This window comes from Vicia villosa, linkage group LG3 (assembly GCF_029867415.1).
Source record: "Vicia villosa cultivar HV-30 ecotype Madison, WI linkage group LG3, Vvil1.0, whole genome shotgun sequence".
Lineage (NCBI taxonomy): Eukaryota > Viridiplantae > Streptophyta > Magnoliopsida > Fabales > Fabaceae > Vicia > Vicia villosa.
Window position 1 is genome coordinate 144,256,467 of NC_081182.1, and position 21,007 is coordinate 144,277,473.

Consider the following 21,007-nt stretch of genomic DNA (forward strand, 5'->3'; position numbering starts at 1 on the left):
TATATTACAGACTCAGTATATATCCTTACCCAGATTCTATGCTTCATAATATAAAAAGTTAATATGCAGTACAAATTTTGTTTCTTTTTACAATATGTAATAAAGCAGAGTATAAGAAAATTACACATATCTGTTATTTACTTTAGTGCTTGACATCATCAAATCATCACCCTTGAGACTTAGATAGTTCCTTCAAAGCATTATCAATCTTTTCCTCAGATGGTTCACTAATGCATGCCACAAGAGGACTCTCATCTGGTACAACATCATCTCTTTGGTAGCTTCCTGGACCTCTAAGTTTATCATCTGAACAAGAGGAGCTGCATATATAATGCTCATACTGTCCCTTCTTATTCTCAACATCCGCAGCATATTTTTTTGTCTGAAAAAAAATGAGGTCATAAACTCTTACGACTAAGCGAAAAAAGTAGAATTGAAAAATTTAAGTGATAATAATATGATCAAAGAAAAACAAACCTTGTCATCGATAGTTCGATGAGCTAGAATAGTCTTCAGTACTTCATACAAGACAGTGGCAATCTGAACATTCGTAACCATCCCCTCCCTTCAAGAGAAACATCAGAAGAAGAAGAAGAATAAGACATTGTAAAATCACACAACCTCCAAGAGCAAGTTTAAGAAAAATCAAGCCTTACGGTTCTTTAGTAAATTCACCATCCCTGATTCTAGTCTCGTAGAAAGTTTGGTAGTAATTCAGTAGCTCTCGGGGATCAGTTCTGTTAGTATGTTTCTGTGTTATCTCCTCTTCCTACAACCATGAATGTTAATCAAACCACTTTCAAAATATGAAAGAATTGCGAGAAATTAAAATTAGGCTGTGTACCCTTTCGACCTTGCGCAGTAGATTAGTCTTGAATTGTCGGACGCCATGGCCACTTGATGTTGGATCAATTGTATGAGCCTTCTCAACTGCATACCAGCGACCTGTAATTAGTTAAGCAAAGAAAAGTTATTGATTAAGCAAAAACAACAACAGCAGCAGCCAATGGAAAAAGAACTCACAAAGAAAGGCAACTCTAGGATTCTCCAATTCAATACTATTGGCAGCTCTAAGAATAGGCACAAGAACAGCAAGTGAAGAAGGAACAATCTCACCATCCATAATATTCTCTTCACTGGTGCTACCCATGTTTCTACCACCAGAAACACCGAAACCAATGCAAGTTTATATTTTGAGAATTGGGGATGAAACTTGCATGCAAAGGAAAGCACGTGGAAAGTGAAAAAGATGAATGAAAAAAGGAGTTAAGGCATACACTCACACATCACATTGCTTTTTTGAGAAAAGTTTTGTCTTTTGGAATTGAAAATAGGATTAACGAATTGGGGATGAAACTTACATGCAAAGGAATGTGAAGTGCTTTGGAGGTTGAAGTTGCTATCACTTTATTCTTTTCTTATGTATTAAAAAATATTGAAAATTCTATTCATTAAAATGACTTCTTTAAAGAAGTTACATTCTTACAATTCAGAATTATGTCATAAATCCTAAAATGCCACATAGGACTATATCATAAAGGTCATTTATTGTACAAAATGTACAAATTTATGCAGGTGAAATGAGGTATCAAGGTGGAAACTGAGTGGTATTGAGTCAAGGATTTGTAGAAAATCTGGAGGAGAATTCTGATTAAATTTTAGCAGCATAACAGTATATTATTTCTCCCCCTCCTTTCTCTGCTGTGGATTAGCTGTTATATAGGCAGAGATAGGTGAGAAAATTGTGAGCAAAAGAGAAGGAATTTGAGTGAGATGAGAGGGAAAATCATAACAGAATTCTGAGTTTTTTTGGAGAAATTTTGAAGGAGTGAATCCGTGTGAAATGTGAGGGGAATTCTAAGCCTTTGATTAAAGTAAATGGAGGGTTGAGATTGGTTTGAATTCAGAATTTTGGATGAAATTTGTTTTGTTGAAGCTATGTTAACATCATGAAGGAAAACGTGTTTTGCTGAATGTGTATAAAACGTAATTTGCTTTCTGCTTGGACCCACCTTGCCATTTTTGCAATTTCTATTTTTATGTCATAAAAAATAAAAGAAAATGGTAGTAATAATAGAAATAATAAAAGAAAAAAAATTAATAACAATTGGAATAAAAAAATAACAATAAGAAAAAGAAAATGATTTTATATTAAAAATTAATCTAAATTTTAATAATAATTCAAGTTAAAAAGATATTTTAATTTTGAACGAAAATTAAAATTAAGACTAACAATTAATATAAAATCATAAAATGGTGGAGAATGGAACTCTAAACCTTCAGTTTTGAATGGACCCAAGATATTGACTTTTGCATTGACTGCTTCGCCTCATCTCGCAAACACCCTGATATTCTTGGTTCAGTCCCTGTCTAACAAAGATAAAAGAGAAACAAGACATATTTTTGTAATTTTGAATAAGGGTTAGTAAACATAAAATATAATCTGATGAAATGCATGATGCAAATGAGCTGGAATCGTAGGGTAAAAATCAAGGTACAACAAAGAGTGCAGGGTTTTATTGAAGAAGAGGGTTCTGATTTGTATAGAGTAAGAGTAAAAGGGTTCTGATTCTCAGTTGATAGTTAAGATATGGCATTTTATAAGGATTTAGTAAAGGTTATTGAAAAGCCTCTGATGTCATACTTTAGGTCCTTGATGCTTGAGATCCCTTGGGTACTCGTTGCGTTGGCATAGAAAAAATGGTAATGAAAGTAGAGCCTGAGAAATGTCTTGCGTTGATTTTAAATAAAATTGGTAACTTTCATGATCACCCTTTTCTCCTCTTTCTCCTTCTACAATTTTTTTCTCGATGAGTACTCATTTATGCTTTTAATTCAAATCTTATTTCCCGAGAATCTGTCGTGAAGTGGCTTAAATACCTTTAGGAAGAATCACCTAATGTCATTTTCAAGTGCAGCACATAACAATAATGATCAAGCGTGTGATGGAAATCTTTTAAAAAAGTCAAGCCAAGTATTACTTTGCTATTGAATGATTATCTTGGAGATGAGGCACAACTAGAACTATTGAAGAATTATTCAAGAAGCTACGAGGTATTAGAAGATCGTTTTTATGTGTAATGTTAAAAGATTACCTGTTGTCAATATTTCTACTGTCAATTTAAGTACATTCGTACATGAAAGTTGCTTACATTTCCTTCTATTAACTGTCTAATAAATTGAAGAAAAGTGTTTGTGTGTCATTAACTGCATTAAAATCCCCTGGCCTCCATTGTAACTCACAGATTCTACACTTTTGGGTCTATTACATGGATGCTTGAGTGGTGGTTCATTAGAAAATAAGTGATATACGAAAAACTCTAGATAGATGGTTGTCATGATTTTATGCAAACCTGAAAGTTGAGGGAGTTGTGATCCATCAGAATTACTAGATATTCATGCTCTAAATGTGTCCATGACAATTTGTATTGATTATGTTCACTTTTACTTTTAATTCGTGATATGACTCATGTATCATTAGATACTGTTAAGTGTTAACCATGGGTTGTTTGAATCCTTTGTTTCTCTATTTTACAATGTCATAATTACACTTTCATATGCATTTTTGGGTGATCAAACACTCTAAGTGGCTTTTAGTTACTGTTGTATTTTTATAGCATATAAAGTTATATCTCCTTGTCATTATGTCGGGTTCCAGTGGCCATGGTTGCTTTCTGGTACACTAGCTAGAATGCTCTTAATTTACTATGAGCAAAATAGTAGCCATTTTTCACGCATTCTTGTTCCTATCTTTGAATTCTTGTGTTGATTTAATTATACTATTAGTTTGTTTTATATTTTCAGCCTTCTATTCAATATACTTGGATAGACAACATTTCAACCTAGGGCACTCAATATGTCGGATGATTGTTTTGAAAGATTTTGTAGTGTGAGTGCTGCATTAAACATAGAATTCTGATTAGTGAGTGCAGTATCACTTCTGTCATATTTTTTCATGACTATATTGAATCAACAACATCCTCAAAAGGAAAGAAATCAGATTTATATTATATGCCCTTCTTCTTATCATGACCACACTGAATTAATTGATAAGTAAATAAACCGTTGGCAGAAGAATACTATATATATTATGTCTTTCCGAGATTAGTAGTACCGAAGTTCAAACATGGTACATACATCTTAGCAATACATTCCATATTCAGATACATATTGACTCTAGTTATAGCTACTTGAAATTATTTTATTTTGTGCACCTATTAGTTGCGTAATTTTGTTCTTGACTCTTTGCAGGTGAAATGGCTAAATAAGCTCTTGAGAAAACTTTGGCCATTTGTGGCAGAAGTGAGTATAGTATAGATTTGTTGCTAGATTTATTTTCATATGTTATGTGTTAGAACTTAGGAAGGGTATAGAGGGGTTTGAATAAGTGGTTTCTTTTTGCAATATAAAAATGACACAATATTTTTATCTTGGTTCGTTATAACTCAAATACTCCAGTCCACCCGCCAAGGTTATTTTGCCTCTCTCAGTCGAGGACTTAATCCATTAATCAAAAACTGATTACAACAATCCACGAAGGCAACAGCCAACGTCTTATTGAGAATCATAACCACAACTTGGTTACTCAAGAAACAACTACAGAGAGAATTTCTATCAAGTGATCTTAAGATCTTCTTAATCTAAGCTGTATCACAACTGTGATTTTTTACTAAGTATATGTAACTCGGTGAACTGACTTTTATTTTTATAAGCAACAATGTTGCGGTAAGCATGAGTCGCCACCGACTTTTATTTTGTCCAATGTTAGGAAAGGTAAAAAGTACAAAAAAAGACCTTTTGAAAAAGAAAACGGGCTCGGGGGGTAAGTTATGAAAAGGGAAGGTGTAAGCACCCTTTTCATCCGTAGTTATCTACAGGCTCTTAATTTGCTTAGCTCATGTTTGTTTGTTTGTTTGAAAAGAGGCATAAGGACTTTAGCGTAAATGCGTAGCCTAAGTTTTTTGAAAAAGTATTGAAAAGATGTTTTTTAATTGAGCTAGGCATATTAAGAGCACTACCCTAATAGTTGGTCTTTTTCTATACCTTTTAAAATTCCTAGGACTATCCATACTATATAGAAGTAGGTAGTCCTTGTTTATATTGGACGTGTGTGTCATCGAGGTCGTTTGAAGGTAACAAGTAGAGGGACACGACCTTATAATCGAAGACAACCAAAGAGGGGCGTACCCTAGGGGTGAGTGAGTGCAAGTGTATTGGATTCGATTATATTATTTATCTTGGAGTTAAAAGTGATCTAGCGATTGATTATTATCTTCCCATACAATTCTAAACATACATCTAACAAGTATATAGTGTAGAAAGTAAAAAGCAGAAAATAAATCCTAATTATTACAAGGCTTCGGGGATGGGGGATTACAATTTTACCAAACGGGGGATGAAACTAACTATAAATTATTACAATAAACTCAGATGAAAATTAAGATGGAGATAAAGAGAATAATATATACAAATTTTATAATGAACTATAAATATCCGCAAGAAAATCCAACGCCTCAATGATAGTACCTTCTGTATCTCCATTCTCACAAATTTTAAGAACAATAACTCCATAATAAATCCGGATCTGTGTCGGCGGCAGTCGGTGGTGTTATTGGTGGTTGATGCAAATTGGAGGCGGGGCTTCAGGTGCGGTTGTCGGTTCTCCGTTGGTCCCGTCATTTGCGCAGAGGGAGTGGATCGAAAGTTGTGTGGCGGTGTCGTTGTGTTGCTGATTTGCAGATCTGTTCCCATTCGTTGAGGCTTCCATTTCTTTGTTTCACTTCTTCCTCTTTCTTTTTGTATGTTGCTTTCTTTGATAACCTGTAAACAAATCAATATTTTTTGCAGTAAAAGTGGCGTGAAATTAAGGTTAGTGTATGCGAGAATTTTTTTAGAGGCTCATGTGTTTTTCCTCTTGGTCAACAATAAAGAATTTGTACAAAGTGGTGATTTGTTTTATGATGAGGTTTATGGACACCAAGATGGAAGATTGTTAGAAACAAGGTGATTAGTTTGTATATGAGTTTTTTTTAAGGTTAGATGGTTATGGTGATGTTTAAAGTTTGATTTATTTAAAGAAAAAACAATGGAAAGATGGTGGTTATGTGTAGTACTAGTGAATATGGTATTAGTGTTAAGTTTAATGATGAAGGTAGGAATTTGATGGTGATGAAAGCATGGTTTTATAAATGATTACGAGTTTAGAAATTATGCATTGTTGGAAAAAGGTTTTGTGTTTGAATGAATGGTTATGTTGTTCTGAGTTTGTGTTTGTGTGGTTAGTGTACTGAAAGTGGGATGGTGATTGTTGCTTCACGTGAGAGAGAAAGAGTGGTAAAAAATAGGGTTGATTGTTAGTACTGTACGTGTGGTCAGTGGGAATGGAAATTGGTCTATTTTACCATCAAAAGAAATAACCAACCTGAAATCAATTAAAAACACAGATTAAATGTCATTATGTTTTGGTATTCATGTGATTCTTACTGTTGGAACATTGCTTTGGAAAGAAATAAATTGCTTTGGAAATGTTATTGATGTTGTCGGGCATGTGTTTTGGAAAAGTTAAAGAGATTGATTTGTGATTTTATGGTTAAATGATATTTAAAATAAAAAACTAACTTCTAGAAATAACCTAATATTTAAAAGATAATTAGCTAATACATATATATTTTTTAAATAATAACATAATGATAATGCAAGATAAAAAAACCAATATTTACAAAAGAAGTAATAATAATAAATTCTTTTTGTTATTTTTGATATTTAATAATAATATATATTTCCAATAAAGGTTAAAATTTAAAAAACGAAAATTAATTCTAAATTGATAAAAAAAAGTATTTTTGTGATTTTTTGAATAAAATAAAGTTAGAAACAAATAAAAGGAAAAATGTCAACTATGGGATTTGAACCCGGAACCTTGTTCTTGCAAACCTTTCCTCCTTACCATTTGTGCTATGTTATTTGTTCAAAATGAAATGCCAATTGAAAGCATATGAAGCATCGGCCAGTATTTTGCTATTTATAAAAATATAAATAATTTAATAGTAAACTATTATATTTTAAAATAGACTTTAAATCGAATATTTATAAAATTTAGGATGTCAATGTAAATGAACTCAATATTTTATAAAAATCCAATTTTGAAAAGAATTTTGAATTTTTGAAAAGTGTGGGCAAATTTTGGGGTACAACAGTTGCCCCTGTTCAATCTTCTTAAACCTGAAGAGGTAGATTGGCTCGCTTGCCAATTGTGATCTGAAGGTGTAAGAGGATTGAACACTAAAGTGCCCAAAAATTTGCACTCGCCGGTGCAGGAAATAATATTGTAGATTGCTTGCATCGAGAATGGGCTTAAAGATGCCATTTGTCGAATTGACAGAATGTTGTCGGAGGTGGGCTTAAAGATGCCACCAGTCTTTTGATAGTATGAAGGTCAGAGGGTAGTCGTACGTTAGACTACATCTAAAGATGATGAGTATATGAGAACATCAGAATGAACCGTTCGTTAGGCTATATCTGACTTGATTATCCTCAATCTCCTCTGAATTGTTGGCTCCATTGCCGAAGTATTAAGATTAGATCGTTGACTCCATTGTCTTGACCACCTCTTGTTACTAAGAATCGAAACTATATTGGTGGCTCCATTGCCTTAACTCCATTGTCATGATCACTTTGACTCCATTGTCGTGATCAATTATGAATCCATTGTCGGTGGCTCCATTGCCGTGATCATTTTGACTCCATTTTCATGATCAATTTGTGACTCCATTGTCGGTGGCTCTATTTCCGTGATCATTTTGACTCCATTGTCTTGATCAATTGTGACTCCATTGTCGGTGGCTCTATTGCTGTGATCATTTTAACTCCATTGTCATGATCAATTTGTGAATCCATTGTTGGTGGCTCCATTACCGTGATCATTTTGACTCCATTGTCATGATCCATTTGTGACTCCATTGTCGCTGTATGAATGGGCTTAAAGATGTCATTCAGTGAGTTTGATAAGATGTTGTCGGAGACGAATTTACGGATTCCGTCTAAAAGAGATATTTGTCAGAAGTCTGGAGCGACATGCTTTCCAAAAGGTGTGTCTGACGTAGAGGTTCAGAATATTCGGGGTTCAAGCGTCCATAACGTATATGGCCTAGAGGTTTAGAATATTTGGGGTTCAGGCTTCCGGAATGTGAATCTGAAGAAGATCACTGCCAAGGAGCTAATTTAAATATCATTGCCAGGGGACTGATATGATAAATAAAGATGTAGATATCACCGCCAGGGGACTAATGTGATAGATAGAAGTAGATATCATGGCCAGGGGACTAACATGATGAATGGGAACCAACTAATCGTTACCAGGGGATTGACAAGATGAGAAGGATTTCAGTTACTTCCAGGGGACTGATGTAACAGATAAATGTAGATATCACTGTCAGGGGACTGATATGATAAATGAGAACCTACTGATAACTGCTAAGGGACTAACATGATGAGAAGGAAAATTGTTACTGCTCGGGGACTGATGTAACATATCATTGCCAGGGGACTAACATGATAGGAAGATAACTTACTGTTGCTCGGGGACTAATACAATAAGTTGTAGGTGTATATCATTGCCTGGGGACTAACATGATAGGAATAGACATTGGTTACTGCCATGGGACTAACGTACCAAAGAGATGTAGCTTCATACCACTGCCAAGGGACTAATGTGATAATGAGATAACTTATTATTGCTCGGGGACCAATGTAATAAGTTGTAGATTGGTGTACATCACTGCCGAGAGACTAACGTGATGGGAGTTTGATGGGAGCGCTTATTAGAATGAATCTTCGTCTGGATTGAATTTGAATGATCCGTTGATAACGTTTGTGAGTTGCCCTGAAAAACAGAGTTCACTTTTTTGCAATGTCATGATGTATGAATTGCATGATGAATTTTTCGAAATGAATGAGAATGTTATGCATATTCCATGAGGTATATAATGTATGAATGCAGAATGTTGCTAATGACGATTGCAAATTATAGCAGTGTTTTGCGGGGGAAATAAATCCTTGACTGTTCAGCGCCTTGGAGAGATTATTTGAATCTTGACTTGAATGCCCCTGATGAATTGGACAATAACATGTCATGCCCCTTGTACATATTGGTGTTTTAGCCAACTGGGTCATTCGTAGGAAATATTTTTGCTTTTCGAGCACTTATGAAGCATGCCTGTCGGGAGGGCTTCATGAGATTTGTGTTGTTATAAGCAACATGCCCCAATATCATGAATTTAGGAACAATGGCCCTGATTGATCCCGGTCGACGGTAGTTTCGACTACCCTTGGGTGAATGCCCCTGGTTGTTCAACAGTTTTGAGAGATCTCGTGATTGCCCCAGATATCTGAACACATACTCAATGGAGTATTTCGACTGCTTTTATGCCCCTGAGGGTGATCAGAATTTGAGATATCCTCGCTCGAAGTCAATGGAGTTCTGAAGACAAATTGTCCTTCTGGAGGATTAAACTTTTCTTCTGCAGTTCATGATGGAAGCTTTCCTGGTGTCAAGTACTTGTTCATATGCAAAGAAGGTTTATTATGAAAAACATAATTCTAATCCAAAGTTCATGTTTGTCTTGCAATTTTTTTTTTAAAAAGAAATTTTTTGAAAGGATGTCAAAATATCGATTTTTTATGAAAGGTGGTGTGATACCAACTCAATGTTTTAGCAAAACTCCTAGGAGTCGGTTTACCGTAATCTCGTTACAGTATGCTTTCGAATTAACCCTACTTCAATTAGGACTTTTGAGGGTTGTAACGTGGCCATGTTCACGGTTTTATAAAAAAGGATTTTTAGGCTCAAAATTTTATTGGTGCCCACCCCCCTTCGTGATGTTTTTCAACCTAAGTTCAGTTAACTCGATGCGAGTATTCGTCCTTCAAGAGGAGCTTAAGACGATTGAGGAATCGATGGGTGTTTGGACATGGTGGTCACTCTCCCTTTTGAATTTGGTGTCTGATCATACGACTTTGTTCTTTGACTTGATTGTCACACGACCTCGTCCTTTTGCTTTTGCCTGGACAAATTCTTTTGAATTCTGGTTTTGACGTCCAACGGGATGCCCTAATTTTTTCTTAAGTCACTTGTTTTCAAGTCGTTGACTTAGCGGGCATTCTTTTCTCTTTTTTTGGTTAATTTTTTTTGAACAAGTCGTATGAACCCGAGATGTCTTTGATTCGTTGGAACGATTGTGACTGCCTCATTCCTTTGCTGACGAAGGATAACCATTGCGGTATTGACTTTCTTCAACCTTTGGAGGATAACCATTATTGTGTCCTTAGATGTGTACTCCTGATGAATTTTGAATGCTCGATCAAGTTAACTGAACACTACCCTGCCCCTGGGTTAAATGTGAGGGTTTTCGTATAAAAAAGAAACTCCCACTTCAAGGCTCAAAGGGGTTGACAATGGATTAACTTCCTTATATCTCAAGTGTTTAGGGATTTGAAACAATGCATGTACATCATCAATAGGGTTTTACTCGAAAGCACACCAATTGAGGTTATCGGCATTATGTGCTCGTCATTCTCCCTTCAGAGTCATCATGCTTTATCATTGAGAAATTGGTATCACAAGCAAGGAAAAACATATTAGAGCGAGAGCGAATGAATTTTTTCAAGGAAAACATATACAATGCATTATTATTATAGTTCAAAAACAAACAAGTATTGCATATAAACAGTATTGAATCAAAACAAGAAAGGTTACGCATGAAAATGCATGAAGATATAGAGATTGCCAATGTTGAGGAGATTCTCTCTGTATGGACTTATCGCTTCAAAACACCCATTGAGTCAAAGGAGAACTTCAAATCTAGCTTGCAGGTGTGAATGTGATAGCCTTTGCATCAATCAGGTCTCGAACCTTGTCTTGGAACGGCTGAAAATCATCAATCGAATGGCCAAATGCCTCATAGTATAGAACAATCCAAATGTTCGTATCTGAAACTGCAGATTACTCCCAGGGGAAGATACCGATGAAGCCACACAGGAGTTATAAGTATCCAGCTTTAGAGATTTGAGGAAGAAGATGAGAAACTCGTTGTTTGGAAATTTGTTATGCAATGATATGTATGTATGCAGATGCAATGTTTTCAAGGATCTTTTATGGAATCTAATTTGCAACATTAAAACTGAATTTGTTCGCAGCTTTGTCTGAAGAACTTTGGCTTTCCTCTTTGAACGTTCTTCTATAAGAATCAAGCTCACCATATCAAGTGGGTCATAGCCTCTGATTCAGGAGACCGTAGTTTCGAGTTTGAAGGCATATGGCTAGAGGAAAATAAATCCTCTTGCTCCTTGATAGGAAATTGGCTTTTGATAATCTTTCCCCAATAGCACTTGAAATTGTGCGTCCTAAATCCATAAGATCCTTGAAAAGGTTAGTCAATATGCTATTTTATGATGTCATGATGTTATGCATTAAGTACAAGGTGGCGAGGACGAGTAAGTTTTACAAATAGTTCAAACAAAATCCTGCAAGGAAATCAAATTGTTAGGGTATAAACAAATCCTGCAAGGAAACCAAACAGTTAGGGTATAAACAAAATCCTCAAGGAAACCAAATTGCTAGGGTGTAAACAAATCCTGCAAGAAAACCAAACGGTTAGGGTATAAACAAAATCTTGCAAGGAAACCAAACAGTTAGGGTATAAAAAAATCCTGCAAGGAAACCAAACGGTTAGATAACAATCACGTTACGCAAGTGTCCTTAAGTTTAAAGGATTGCATGGAGTCCATAGGTAAGTACCCTCCCCACTGAAGTTTAGTTGGCTCAACCTGTCCTATATAGAGATCGGGTTCTAGGGTGCTCATATCATTGACCTTTCTCGAAGGCGCTTATCTCAGTTCGGCAATCGAATCACCAACCGAAAAGGTCTTGAAAGTCCAGTCCATATGAGTGTAGCTTCGAGTATCAAACAACTTCAGTCGGAACCAAAGCCAGCCATCTCGCTACTTTATAAAAGGCCAAATTTTAGTTCAACTAAGGTTCTAGGGGCGAATTAGTGCTTAATGACACCACGCAGCAGCCAAGTGTTTCCTCGAGTCGGGTCCTAAGGAACACCAGGACACACCAATGTGTCACACTAACGATGGCCACCATATCAACCACATTAGTATACGCTGTGCAGTCTCCTTGGTCTCATGCCATTTACCTAAGGTACTCAGATCCGGGTTAGGATCTTCCACACAAGTAAATACCTAAAACAGCCATTAAGAATAAAGCATACAAACAAACAATTAAAAACATTTTAATGAACTAAGCCCTAAGGTAAACCCTTCTTAAAGACTCCCCAGCAGAGTCGCCAGTTCTGTAACTCGGTGAACTGACTTTTATTTTTATAAGCAACAATGTTTCGGTAAGCATGAGTCGCCACCGATTTTTATTTTGTCCAATGTTAGGAAAGGTAAAAAGTACAGAAAAGACCTTTTGAAAAAGAAAACGGGCTCGGGGGTTAAGTTATGAAAAGGGAAGGTGTAAGCACCCTTTTCATCCGTAGTTATCTACGGGCTCTTAATTTGCTTAGCTCATGTTTGTTTGTTTGTTTGAAAAGAGGCATAAGGACTTTAGCGTAAATGCGTAGCCTTAGTTTTTTGAAAAAGTATTGAAAAGATGTTTTTTAATTGAGCTAGGCATATTAAGAGCACTACCCTAATAGTTGGTCTTTTTCTATACCTTTTAAAATTCCTAGGACTATCCATACTATATAGAAGTAGGTAGTCCTTGTTTATATTGGATGTGTGGGTCATCGAAGGGTCATCGAGGTCGTTTGAAGGTAACAAGTAGAGGAACACAACCTTATAATCAAAGGCAACCAAAGAGGGGCGTACCCTAGGGGTGAGTGAGTGCATGTGTGTTGGATTCGATTATAGTATTTATCTTGGAGTTAAAAGTGATCTAGCGATTGATTATTATCTTCCCATACAATTCTAAATATACATCTAACAAGTATATAGTGCAGAAAGTAAAAAGCAAAAAATAAATCCTAATTATTACAAGGCTTCGGGGATGGGGGATTACAACTTTACCAAACGGGAAATGAAACTAACTATAAATTATTACAATAAACCCAGATGAAAATTAAGATGGAGATAAAAAGAATAATATATATAAATGTTATAATGAACTATAAATATCCGCAAGAAAATCCAACGCCTTAATGATAGTACCTTCTGTATCTCCATTCTCACAAATTTTAAGAACAATAACTCCATAAGAAATTCAGATCTGTGTCGGCGGCAGTCGGTGGTGTTATTGGTGGTTGATGTAATTCGGAGGCGTGGCTTCAGGTGCGGTTGTCGGTTTGCTGTTGGTCCCGTCATTTGCACAGAGGGAGTGGATCGAAAGTTGTGTGGCGGTGTCGTTGTGTTGCTGATTTGCAGATCTGTTCCCATTCGTTGAGGCTTCCATTTCTTTGTTTCACTTCTTCCTCTTTCTTTTTGTGTTTTTCCTCTTGGTCAACAATAAAGAATTTGTACAAAGTGGTGATTTGTTTTATGATGAGGTTTATGGACACCAAGATGGAAGATTGTTAGAAACAAGGTGATTAGTTTGTATATGATTTTTTTGAAGGTTAGATGGTTATGGTGATGTTTAAAGTTTGATTTATTTAAAGAAAAAACAATGGAAAGATGGTGGTGAGGTTTAGTACTAGTGAATAATGTAGTAGTGTTAAGTTTAATGATGAAGATAGGAATTTGATGGTGATGAAAGCATGGTTTTGTAAGTGATTACGAGTTTAGAAATTATGCATTGGTGGAAAAAGGTTTTGTGTTTGAATGAATGGTTATGTTGTTCTGAGTTTGTGTTTGTGTGGTTAGTGTAATGAAAGTGGGATGGTGATTGTTGCTTCACGTGAGAGAGAAAGAGTGGTAAAAAATAGGGTTGATTGTTAGTACTGTACGTGTGGTCCGTGGGAATGGAAATTGGCCTCTTTTATCATCAAAAGAAATAACCAACCTGAAATCAATTAAAAACACAGATTAAATGTCATTAAGTTTTGGTATTCATGTGATTCTTACTGTTGGAACATTGCTTTGGAAAGAAATAAATTGCTTTGGAAATGTTATTGATGTTGTCGGGCATGTGTTTTGGAAAAGTTAAAGAGATTGATTTGTGATTTTATGGTTAAATGATATTTAAAATAAAAAACTAACTTCTAGAAATAACCTAATATTTAAAAGATAATTAGCTAATACATATATATATATATATATTTTAAATAATAACATAATGATAATGCAAGATAAAAAAACCAATATTTACAAAAGTAGTAATAATAATAAATTCTTTTTGTTATTTTTGATATTTAATAATAATAAATAATTTCTAATAAAGGTTAAAATTTAAAAAATGAAAATTAATTCTAAATTGATAAAAAAAAGTATTTTTGTGATTTTTTGAATAAAATAAAGTTAGAAACAAATAAAAGGAAAAATGTCAACAGTGGGATTTGAACCCAAAACCTTGTTCTTGGAAACCTTACCTCCTTACCATTTGTGCTATGTTATCTGTTCAAAATGAAATGCCAATTGAAAGCATATGAAGCATCGGCTAGTATTTTGCTATTTATTAAAATATAAATAATTTAATAGTAAAGTATTATATTTTAAAATAGACTTAAATCGAATATTTATAAAATTTAGGATGTCAATGTAAATGAACCCAATATTTTATAAAAGTCCAATTTTAAAAAGAATTTTGAATTTTTGAAAAGTGTGGGAAAATTTTGGGGTACAACAGTATAGTATATTGAAGATGAACTTTAAACTAATACTTTGAACAATAATATTTTCCTTTAGTATAAGTGTTTAAGTGTGAGATTATAGCTCTCTTGTGAGATTATGAGCTCTCTTGTGTTATCTCTTTCTTTTTTCAAATGATCTTCTATTTATAGCGTTTTGAAGATTTCGTCCGATGCTGGATAATAGGCTAGCATAGCCTTTCATGTTTGCGTGTTATCTTGGATAAACTTGCTTTCCACGCTTCTTGAGACTTGTTACTAAATCTGCTTTTAGCCGTTAATAATCATTATGTCTCCAACAGTAATCTTTCTTATGTCAGAGTATTTTATCTTTGTATTTTTTTCAAGAAAACTTCTTTCTGACTTTGTAGAGATAACGTCTATCAGAATTATGCTTCAGCGGTTGATGCTTTAAGAAGTTTCTTCATTAGATTTTCTTTAGACTTCAGCGTGACTTTCTTTCAGCATTTTTATGTAGTCCAAGTTCGGATGGTACTTGTTTTGCTTGAACTTCAGCATATGTTTAGAACTTCTTCTGAAATAAGAGATATAATTATAGTATCATATTTACTTATACAAAATTTATTTAATTGTTATCATCAAAACACTAAGATAAGATTAGAACCAAACTATGTTCTAGCAATCTCCCCCTTTTTTATGATGACAAAACATTTACGTTCTGATCAAAAAAATTTTATATAAGAGAAACAATCTCCCTCTGAGATGTATAGTCTCCCCCTGAAATGTATAATTAGAGAGAATTGTAAAAGATAACATGAGATGTTATGAATTATGATAAATTGTTCCTTAGTGAATGCATGACAATGACGTATGATGTTTTATTTGTTTTTGAATTGTGGCACCCTTGTTTTATGTTTACTCTGATTATTATTATACTTGCCGCGGGGGTTTAGAAGCGTGTTACTGTTCTTGAAGGATCCTTTCATAAGTGATTTGAAAGGTAACGACATAATACTTCCAAACGATATCAACCTTACTATAGATCAAAAATCAGAATATGAATTCACTACAACACGGAAGACATACAAAAGCGCTTATTTTGGGCTTTAAAAGCGCTGTCAAAGGCAGCGCTGGCGTAGGTAACAAAAGCGCTTTTGAAAGCGCTCTGGTAGACCCCCCTATAAGAGCGCTTTTTCCAGAAAAGCGCTCTTGTAGACCCCCCTATAAGAGCGCTTTTCTAGAAAAAGCGTCTGGTAGCTCCCCCTATAAGAGCGCTTTTTCCAGAAAAGCGCTCTGGTATCCCCCCCTATGAGAGTGCTTTTTCTGGAAAAAGCGCTCTGATAGCCCCCCTATAAGAGCGCTTTTCCAAAAGCGCTTTCGTAGGTTGCGTATTTTTTTATTTTTTATGCCTTTTTTTTAATCTTTAGCAGCGCTTTTTGTAACAAAGCGCTTTCGTATGTGGCCCTTTTAGAGCGCTTTTTAAAAGCGCTGTCGTTGCTAAATGAGGTATTTTAAAGTGCAGCCTATAATTTGAGCCTCCCAGTTCGACCTGTAATATTTTCGACCTGTAATATATTTTCAACCTGTAATATTTTCGACCTGTAATATATTTTCGACGATATATTTTCAACCATCGGTAGGACAATATATATATATACTAATATAATACCATTATAATTAATATCCAAAATTATATATATATATACATCATTATAATTCCTGTCAAACAAACTAAATCTGTAACATCAACAATATAATTTGATATTTCAAATCGACCATATATCCTAGAGTACTATAATTTGATACTTCAAATCGACACAAATCCTACACGAAAAACTGATGAATATAAAATTGACACAAATCCTCTTTGATTTCTTCCAACTTAAGTCTCGTGTAAGAAGCAACGCAGAATTCGTCAAAGTACTACAGAACAAAAACATAATATGAATGATTTAGTTAAATGTAATAAATTATAAGAAATTAAGTTCACTAAGTTATAAGTCCATACCGTGATTGGAATTTCTAATTGATTCGTTTGAATGATTTCTTTCATAAACCTCAAAACATAGTATCCGCAGTCTGAACTGTTTCGCTGTATCGGACACTACATAGAAAAACAAACAACATTTTATAGTTGTACGTCTTGTTTTATCAAGTAGCATAAATATTATAAGCAAAATTGTGAAAAATAATGTACCTGCACTTTGATCCAAGTAATGTTGTTTGATTTTGTCCGGGATACCTGTGCGTCTCGTTGACTTCAGAACACTTGTATTGATCTAACAAAAATATAAAAGCATATATTTAGATCAATCTCACAAATAATTAAATATATAAATATACAAGAATATTTAGAACGATCCCACTTACAAATCAATCATTTCCTTCATAGCCGGATAATTGTTCCACTCACCATCTACCGAATTCAGAAAATATACAACTTCTCTTATCGGGTTGATAGCAAGCAACAACCAGTGTGCTCTATAAATTAAAACAATAGGTTATATGAAAATTTTGCTACGCAAAAGAAACAAAGATTAGATGAACCAAGAATGAGAAACTAACCCTACTGGTCGGGTATTATACGCCCAAAGAATCAGACTTTCTGTATTGCCGGAGGACATGAATCTATCGACTAAGCGCTGTCTAACTGATTTTGGTTCCGAAGCAATTGTCATTCCGCTGCAACTATAATGAGATCCTATAAAGTGTGAATAATAGAATGTTATGCAACTATAGTACAAAAAATATACTATAGATAGGAAGTTACAGTTGTCTCGATTGTTTGAGTCTCTAAAAGAATACAGTACCTTATTTCAGCCTACCCCCGATTTCTTAAAGAAGACATTACCTTATTTCAAGGTAATATAAGTCCACAAACCAAAAAACTGATTGAGAGACACTAAATTGAAATTAAATAGAACCATAAACAATAAACTACAAGCAGAAAACAACAAACTATAAGCAAGAAGAAAGGGCTAGTAACCTGAGTTGGACTTGATGTGGGAGACGGGTAGGTTTGAATCGGCGTTGTACAAGTAGAAACCAGAGGCTTCAAAGTAACTGTAAAATTAAACACACACACGATGCTGTTAAATATACTACTACTAACACAATATCAAAAAAACCCCAATCTAGATTGAACATATTAAAATTAGTTTCTATACTGCGAAATTCATCATAATACCAGTAATTTGAGAAAGAAATTTACCTCGGATATTACCGAACTCAAGAAAACGCCAAACGTCGAACTAGGTCGGGAAACGATCAAACTTTCACTCTACACAAGTTACCCCTATAGCAAATTCACAAAGTTAGTAACCACTAAGACAAAATTGATTGAAAGATTCTAAAAGAACCTACATCCTAATAGACACATGAAATTCAGTCCTTCAAATTCTAATTTAAACATATAGAAAAGAAAACATAATTCTCATATCTATATATTAAAGATGCTTGCTTGAAAATCACACACACTAAATACAGTGAAAATATTAGTAACTGAGACTAAATTTGTGGCGCAGGACACAACAAAACACATACTGTCATCGCCATAGCAGCGCCATTAAAAAAACTATCTTATTTAACTTGGTTAATGTCCTAAGCTAACAATGAAGAATACGAAGACGAGAGAGAAGATGAAATAATGGTCATTGAGTCATTGCAATTTAGCTTTGATACGAAACAAGTTGCTACAAATCACTTTTCAAATTCAAATAAAATTGGGCTACTAATTCTCAGTATTATAATGCTGATATAATATATCATTTTCAACACAGGACATTGGTGGAATCATGACAAGACCAAAAATGGGTAACAAAACTGTTCTGTTTCTTTCTACTAATAATAAGTTCTTCAGAGGCTAATTAGTATCAGTTTTCATTCGATTCTGCAAATTTATGGCTTCTGCAAATTACTAATAATAGGATTCAATAATACAGAAAACCCATTCATTAAAACCTAACACAAAACCCGAAAGAACGATGAAGAAGAGAACAGTGAGGGCAGTGAAGAACAGTGAGAACGATGAAGAATAATGAAAGACAAAACGCGTCTGTTTTAATTTGTTTTAAAAATTTTATTTTTAAAATGACCTACGTCAGCGCTTTTCAAAAGCGCTTTCATAGGTAACCCCTATACCAGCGCTTTTTTGCTAAAAGCGCTTTCGTACCCTATTCCTATACCAGCGCTTTTTGAAGCGCTTTCATATCTACCCCTATATCAGCGCTTTTACAAAGCGCTTTCGTAAGGTGGCCTATGCCAGCGCTTTTTCCAAAAGCGCTTTCGTAGGGGTGCTGCTAAAAGACAAATTTGACATAGTGATTAATGAAAAGAGATTTAGAACAATCGTGATGAAAAGAAATTTGACAGATTGATTACATGTCCAAACTCCAAACTCAGGAATTGAATAAAAATAAAATATTTTTGTAAAAGTTTAAGAAAATATGAAATAAAATGTTGAATAAAATTTAAATACATATAGCAAAATGACTAATTAAAAAATAAATAAAACTTTAAACACCAATTCATAAGAAGGTTAAACTTCAAATTCTGACAAACTTAACTTTGTCAATATTATTATAATATTTCAAAATTTACCTGCTCATGTCATATCTTTATATGTCTAATTAAACTAAAGCTACATCCTTTAATTTTTTGTTAAAGAAAGCTGCATCCTTTGTTTGGCGTGACTGATAATCTTTTATTATTTTAATTTGCCCCTTCTTAAAAACCCATATGCTTCCAAACCAATCAGAGTTTCTTATATCATACTAAACCTTAAATAAAACATTTAGCAGTTTATACAACTTTGATAGAACTTGGTTATTATTATCCTAGTAACAAAAGCACTTTATCACAGAGTAAAACTAAGTATATACCTTTGTCCAGATTCTGTGCTTCATAATATAAAAAGTTAATATGCATAGTACAAATTTTGTTTCTTTTTACAAAATGTAATAAAGCAAAGTATAAGAAAATTACACATAGCTGTTATTTACTTAGTGCTTGACATCATCAAATCATCACCCTTGAGATTTAGATAGTTCCTTCAAAGCATTATCAATCTTTTCCTCAGATGGTTCACTAATGCATGCCACAAGAGGACTCTCATCTGGTACTACATCATCGCTTTGGTAGCTTCCTGTCCCTTCTTATTCTCAACATCCGCAGCATATTTTTTTGTCTGAAAAAAAATGAGGTCATAAACTCTTACGACTAAGCGAAAAAAGTAGAATTGAAAAATTTAAGTGATAATAATATGATCAAAGAAAAACAAACCTTCTCATCGATAGTTCGATGAGCTAGAATAGTCTTCAGTACTTCATACAAGACAGTGGCAATCTGAACATTCGTAACCATCCCCTCCCTTCAAGAGAAACATCAGAAGAAGAATAATAAGACATTGTAAAATCACACAACCTCCAAGAGCAAGTTTAAGAAAAATCAAGCCTTACGGTTCTTTAGTAAATTCACCATCCCTGATTCTAGTCTCGTAGAAAGTTTGGTAGTAATTCAGTAGCTCTCGGGGATCAGTTCTGTTAGTATGTTTCTGTGTTATCTCCTCTTCCTACAACCAAGAATGTTAATCAAACACTTTCAAAATATGAAAGAATTGCGAGAAATTAAAATTAGGCTGTGTACCCTTTCGACCTTGCGCAGTAGATTAGTCTTGAATTGTCGGACGCCATGGCCACTTGATGTTGGATCAATTGTATGAGCCTTCTCAACTGCATACCAGCGACCTGTAATTAGTTAAGCAAAGAAAAGTTATTGATTAAGCAAAAACAACAACAGCAGCAGCCAATGGAAAAAGAACTCACAAAGAAAGGCAACTCTAGGATTCTCCAATTCAATACTATTGGCAGCTCTAAGAATAGGCACAAGAACAGCAAGTGAAGAAGGAACAATCTCACCATCCATAATATTCTCTTCACTGGTGCTACCCATGTTTCTACCACCAGAAACACCGAAACCAATGCAAGTTTATATTTTGAGAATTGGGGATGAAACTTGCATGCAAAGGAAAGCACGTGGAAAGTGAAAAAGATGAATGAAAAAAGGAGTTAAGGCATACACTCACACATCACATTGCTTTTTTGAGAATAGTTTTGTCTTTTGGAATTGAAAGTGGGATTAACGAATTGGGGATGAAACTTACATGCAAAGGAATGTGAATGTGAAGTGCTTTGGAGGTTGAAGTTGCTATCACTTTAGTCTTTTCTTGAGTATTAAAAATATTTGGTTTATGGTTTATT

General features: G+C 34.4%; 1 protein-coding gene across 5 annotated transcripts; it reads right to left on the reverse strand.

Annotated features, from left to right (window-relative positions):
- Positions 1-20: 20 nt before the first annotated feature.
- On the reverse strand, positions 21-20,752 carry LOC131662481 (callose synthase 7-like). 5 transcript variants are annotated; one of them, XM_058932276.1, is made up of 5 exons: positions 20,573-20,752; positions 20,403-20,494; positions 20,207-20,319; positions 20,031-20,118; positions 21-382 (listed from the first exon to the last, which is right to left on the reverse strand). In XM_058932276.1, the coding sequence occupies exons 1-5, from the start codon at positions 20,697-20,699 to the stop codon at positions 167-169; spliced, it is 636 nt and encodes a 211-aa protein (XP_058788259.1). In that variant the 5' UTR covers positions 20,700-20,752; the 3' UTR covers positions 21-166. The 5 variants fall into 5 exon arrangements, with proteins under 5 accessions (XP_058788259.1, XP_058788257.1, XP_058788258.1 ...); XM_058932274.1 differs by having other exon boundaries at positions 20,394-20,494; positions 20,573-20,729; XM_058932275.1 differs by lacking the exons at positions 20,031-20,118; positions 20,207-20,319; positions 20,403-20,494; positions 20,573-20,752 and adding exons at positions 478-565; positions 657-769; positions 854-945; positions 1,024-1,192.
- Positions 20,753-21,007: the final 255 nt, after the last annotated feature.

Bases quoted from the DNA above. Each gene is read 5' to 3' on its own strand.
- LOC131662481 (XM_058932274.1), bottom strand. From the start codon at position 20,699: ATGGGTAGCACCAGTGAAGAGAATATTATGGATGGTGAGATTGTTCCT. The intron at 20,320-20,393 runs GTACACAGCCTA...TCTTGGTTGTAG, and splicing joins TACTGCGCAAGGTCGAAAGG to GAAGAGGAGATAACACAGAA. The intron at 20,119-20,206 runs GTAAGGCTTGAT...TTTCTCTTGAAG, and splicing joins GGTGAATTTACTAAAGAACC to GGAGGGGATGGTTACGAATG.